Genomic DNA, 6,000 nt, shown 5'->3' with positions numbered 1-6,000 from the left:
GGTAACACTGTGTAACAGAAGAGTATTGATTTGTTGACAAATTAATTTTGGAAGAGCATTATCATGCACTAGTTAATGATGTTTGACAATCAACTGCCAAGCTTTGCATAAACTTAAAATCAGACAGGTTAACTTTGATGATTTAAAGCATTGCCTTGAGAAATTACTGGCAGATAGCTGTCACATATTTTGGTAAGTTGTTCTGATCAACGTAACTTTTTATTTGTTACAAACTTAAGACATTCCAACAAATTTATTTTATTGTCCACCAGTAAGTCATAACATAAATAACCATAAATAAATACAAACGTTTAGCTGCTAGCTGCCATTTCAGTGATGGAAATTCCAACTTGACACAGCTTCAGTAAAAATTATTTTAATGCAGGGTGAAAGAACAGCGATGATAGATGTCATGCTTACTTTCAAGTCTTTGTACAAATACTTTCATGTTAGTGTCAGCAGTTACAGGTTGCTCATATGCAATGAGTCACAAAGACACTTTCAGTATTTCTTGAACAGCAACAGGAAAGGCCATGGTTTGGAAACTGGTTTTCCAGATTAATTTCAGTTCTTTCAGATTGTCCCAGTCACTGCAAACCTCATAGAAAATAACTGGCAGGTTTCTTATTGTGTTCTATAGGTAGTGTTACAACTGTTGAACCTTCTACAGCTCCAATGGTGTACGATGGCTCCGGTATGTTAACCACAAAGGAAATGTCACTCACAGCACAATCCGTTTTTCTTCAGCGAACCTCTTGGCTCCTTCTGCAGAGATATCATTACCATTCAAGCTGATTAGGAAAAAAAAATTGAACAGGTTAATGCCTGTCAAAGAGATCCACAAAACTATGTCTGAGGCCCAGATGTGCACCATTGCAGAGAGCTCTCCATCAAAGAAAAATAGCAGAAGAGGTAAGAAATCCAAAGTTTTATCCCTGAACCTGACATTTCCTACGTTCTCATGATGAGGGTGAGGGTGTGGGCTATGGGCTATGCTTCATGCATGTATAATTTGTGGAGGCAAATGCCAATTTAAATGATCACCTTCCTCCACTCAAGTTGTATTTTCAAATCCCCGTTCATAGATGTACAGCACAGAAACAGACTTTTTGGTCCAAGTCTCCATGCTGACCAGATGTCCTAAATAAATCTAGTCCCATTTGCCAGTATTTGGCCCATATACCTCTGTTTGTATACCCATCCAGATGCCTTTTAAATGTTGTAATTAAACCAGCCTCCAACTCTTCCCCTGGCAGCTCATACTATACATGCACCACCCTCTGTGGGAAATGTTGCCCCTTCTGTCCCTTTCAAATCTTGCCCCTCTCACACTAAACCTTTGTCCTCTGGTTTTGGACTCCCCTACCCTGGGGAAAAAGACCTTGACTATTCATCCTATGCACGCCTCTCATGATGTTATAAACCTCTGTAAAGGTCACCCCTCAGCTTCTGATGCTCCCCGGGGGAAATAATCCCGAGCCTATTCAGCTTCTTGCTACAGCTCAAACCCTCCAACCCTGGCAACATCCTCACAAATCTGTTCTGAACCCTTTCTAGTTTAAACAACATCTTTCTTATAGCAGGTAGAGCAGAATTGAATACAGTATTCCAAAAGTGACCTAACCAATGTCCTGTACAGCCGCAACGTGATCTCCCAAAGCCAATACTCTATGCACTGACCAATAAAGGCAAGCATACCAAACATTTTCTTCACTACCCTGTCTACCTGGGACTCTACTTTCAAGGAACTACGAAACTGCACCCCTGTCTTGAACCAGGGTGTAGAGATTTGACCAAACAAGAACACGTCTGTCAGAGATAATGGGAACTACAGATGTTGGAGAATCCGAGATAACAAAGTGTGGATCTGGATGAACACAGCAGGCCAAGCAGCTTCTTTGGAGGTTTAGGCCCGAAACGTCAGCTTTTGTGCTCCTAAGATGCTGCTTGGCCTGCTGTGTTCATCCAGCTCCACACTTTGTTATCAAGAACATGTCTGTTTTTAGTTTTTGGAGTACCCTTAAGTGAGCTGAGGGACCCCCCTCCCCCTCGAAATGCACACAGAATACTTTGTGGGTGGAGGTTAGTTTTCCTTTTTTACATCAGCAAGGGTCTTCAGGTATCCTTTGGGATCATTAACTGTAGAGATGACTGTCCGCAAAAGGGGCATTAAGCTCTTGGAACAGTCAAACCTGTAAAAGAAGAAGTGTCAAGACCTGTCTAGTAATTTTAAGAAGTGTCAAACTTGTCAACACAAGTCAAGAAATGTCGAACTGTGAATTAGTGTCAAAACATGTAAAAATATATTTTTACGTGAATGAAAGTGTTTTTTAAAATAACGTGGTGTTTAAGTACTAGAATTCCATTTGTTCTCCTATGCCCATGGGTTCTTGGGGATCCTAAGTATTAAAGCATGGTAAGTGATGGGGAAAAGGTGTGGTAATAAACACTAACTTGGCATATGAGGTATGACACTCCATAAGGAGAGAGAGGAGCCTAGGGTTCCACAGTGGGTTTAAGGCGCCAAAGGAAATGATACAGGACCTTAGGGCCCTGGGCTGGCCTGCAGTGAGGAAGAGTTAAAGGGGTAAAGGACCTTGTACTGTTGTATGCTTTATACTTTCATTTTAATCTTTGGATTGTGCTGAAGCCCTGAGTAAGATTTTTCTTTTTGAAGTCTGACTAGGCAACTGGCAGCCTCTTCAGCTCTCTCCAGGTTGCCGGGCCTGGTGTCCTATCCAGTTTCTCCAACACAGTAAAAATGGAGAGTGTGGGCAGCCATTTTTAAAAAGTTGGGTCCTCGGAGCTGGGACTTTTCCCATAATATAACTCATTAATATACGATCAGGAGAAACAAAAGTCCCAACATGGACCCCTGGGAAACTCCACAATAGGCTTTATTGCAACCCAAAGAAAATTTCTTAAATGCTACTCTCCGTTTCCTGTTTCTGATGTTGCTACAGCCCCTTTAATCCCATGGGACATAACTTTGATTTCAAGTGTACTGTCTGGCACCGTATCAGATAGCTTTCTGAAATGTATGTACACCACATCAACAGCATTGATCAACCTTCTCAGTTATCTCTTCCAAAAACTCTAGCAAGTTAGTGAAATGTAATTTTCCCTTATAGAGATCTATGTCTGTTTTCGATAATTAGCTCACATTTGTCCATGTGGCTGTTAATTTTGTACCACATTTTTGTTTCCAGAAGTTTCCCCATCATAGAATCTAAACTGATTGGCATATATTCCACCACCCTTGTAATCTAAGGACAAGTGAAAAATTATTGCCAGTATCTTTGCAATTTCTACACTCACTTCCCTCAATATCCTGGGATGCAACTCATCCGTTCCCAGTGCATGGTCAATGTTAAGTATATACAACCTATCCAATGTTGATTCCTTATTGATTATGAACCATTCTAAATAACTGAATGACGCCTCATTCTCCAAGTCTTAGTAAAGACAGATGCAAAGTATTAATTTAAGACCTCATCTGTGCCCTGTGTCTCCATGTGTGGTACTCCTTCAACCTTGTAGTGCAAAATGTGAAATATTAGTACATCAATGATGCAATTGTAAAAACTGATGCTCAATCCTAAAGCGGAATCACTTGTAACAATGTGTTGTCAGAGCAGCAAGTAGCCTTAACCATGTGTTTCTGTTGTGATTACAGCATATTAAAGCGGCTTTACACTGTGGTCTCAATAGGGAGTGGATCTGTGAACTAGTGCTTGGGGGAAGTTGTCGTGGCGGGGGGAAACTCCAGAAGTCTGAATTTCCTCATGAGCTGAGTACACCACAATGTAGCTGTTATTCTCCCACGGTTCCAGCTGAGAATTTAGCCTGATTGGCTTGGCTCATTTTTGGGTGGGAAAGGAAACTGTAGGAACAGAAAGGGCTACACAGTTACTGGGAGCATGGAGTATGTTCAGGGGGACATTTCAAGATCTCAAATCTTAATGCTAGGAGGCAGCTTCAGATGGGGAGGATCCAATGATGAGAGGTTGAGTTGATCCAGTGACAGTGTAGATGGTGGACTAGGAAGGAGTGTGCATGCAGCCCTCCCCACCCCACTCCTCTTGGCCTACAAGCTGTGTTTCCAGAGAGCTGAAAAACCCATCCAGCCACAATGTAGCGTGTGAAAGTGAGACTTCCAGCCTCATTCACAAGCTAAAATGGCAACACACTTCCTATGAAATGGGCTAGCTGGCCAACCCTTGTACTCCCCCTTTTACATCCAGAAGTGGATTGTCAGGGACAGGTTTGAAATTTCAAAAACTTTTACACCACACTTGACTCCAAATCCCCTGTTTCTGATTATGAAACTGTATATATTATAAGTTCCACACCTCTGCAGCATGGTATATGTTGTGGTCATGTCTACACAAACCATCTGAGATGTCTCAGTGGATTCACCACCACCATTTCCTCCTACTGGTATTGGCTAAGTTACTGATAGCATGTGGGGGAGGATGCCCATACAAAGATTTTGGCATAAGATAAGTTTGGTCTTGTTAAACAGAATTAGTTTGTTACATAGTACTCAATAACTAGTTACATTACACTTTAGTTACATGATAATATCTTGAGCAGCATCAGGGTGGATTTGAGAATGAGTATATGCTACTGCTACTGAACTAGAACACACAACTGGTTAGTTCCTACCAAGAGCAGACCTTTGTATCCTGATAGGCAGAGATTATCTTGTGACCTCAGTTAACCCTTTCAGGTATTAACCGCCTGGTACAACAAAAATTCCCTTCAGGAGACAGCCTGTTGATATCCCAGAAACGTTTTGTACTTTTTTTTGTTCAAACAGTTTTATCAAAAAGCTGAATCTATTTCAAATCTCTCCAACACGAAATGGTGCACAACAAAGGAGAGTCACCACAGAAAAGAAAACACAATGTGGCATTGTCAATATGAATAATTCAATAATTGGATACATGCTTGACAAGGAAAATAAAACTGTAGGACTACAGGGAAGTGGGGAGGAGGGGAGCAAGAGGGAGAGGATAACTGGATCACACTTTCAAAGAGCCAGCCTAATGTGTGGAATGTTCTCCCTTTGTGCTTCAAGATTCGATGATATTCCCAGGCAATGAGATGTTTCTTACCAAATCTCTTCTATTGTTGCATTTTCTTTGAGTATCTCAAAGAAACAATTTGCCCCCATGTCTGTAATTCTGTTGTTTATTATCCTGTAAATAAATATGATTTAATCATTAAAACGTATCAGCATTTCAATTCTAATCTTGACAATTGGGACGGCTAGTAACGACAATTACATTGGTTAATGAGTTGCCTTTCCATCTGAGTGGCATGGTGGCTCAGTGGTTAGCCCTACTGCCGCACAACGCTAGGGATTCTGGTTGAATTCCAGCCTCAGGTGACTATGTGTGTGGAGTTTGCACATCCACTCCGTGTCTGTGTGGATTTCTTCCCACTGTCCAAAGATTTGCGGGTTAGGTGGATTAGTCATGCTAAATCGTCTGTAGAGTACAGAGGGTGGATTAACCATGGTAAATGTGGGGTTATGGGGATAGGGTACGAGGGTGGGATGCTCGGCTGAGGTTCAGGTTGTGGATTCAATAGGCCCAATGGCCTCTTTCCACACTGGAGGAATTCTATTCCATGATTCCCGTATCTCAAATTCTTCCACATGCTGCAATATTACCTGTTGCCACCCCTATTTCTCTCAATCTGCTGCTCAGATTCTCATCCATGCTTTTGTTACTTCTAAATTCAACTATTCCGGTGTCCTCCCAGTTGGTCTCTCAAATTCCACTCTTCATATGCTCAAGTTCATCTACTGCTTGTCTCCTGCACTCATTGACCTACTTTCACTCCAGGTCTAACAACATTTTTATTTTAAAATTTTCATATATGTGTTCAAATCCATGGCCTCACTCCTCCCTATCTCCTCCTGTCCTGCATCACTTAGAGAATCCTGTTTTATTCTAGACCTACCTTTTTGTGCCAACTCCCAATTCCTTC

General features: G+C 41.5%; 1 protein-coding gene across 4 annotated transcripts in view; it reads right to left on the bottom strand.

Moving 5' to 3' along the window:
* Positions 1 to 238: 238 nt before the first annotated feature.
* The window catches only part of LOC125448602 (nucleotide-binding oligomerization domain-containing protein 1), a 61,858-nt gene continuing 56,096 nt past the window's right edge, over positions 239 to 6,000 (bottom strand). For all 4 annotated transcript variants that reach the window (XM_059652774.1, XM_059652783.1, XM_059652775.1 and 1 more), the window contains 2 exons: positions 5,121 to 5,204; positions 239 to 791 (listed from right to left, as the gene is read on the bottom strand). In XM_059652774.1, the coding sequence (XP_059508757.1) occupies positions 722 to 791; positions 5,121 to 5,204 (154 nt within the window). In that variant the 3' untranslated portion in view covers positions 239 to 721. The remainder of the gene's footprint in view (positions 792 to 5,120; positions 5,205 to 6,000) is intronic.

Source organism: Stegostoma tigrinum, chromosome 2 (assembly GCF_030684315.1).
Source record: "Stegostoma tigrinum isolate sSteTig4 chromosome 2, sSteTig4.hap1, whole genome shotgun sequence".
Lineage (NCBI taxonomy): Eukaryota > Metazoa > Chordata > Chondrichthyes > Orectolobiformes > Stegostomatidae > Stegostoma > Stegostoma tigrinum.
This window is presented reverse-complemented; position numbering and strand designations above follow the sequence as displayed.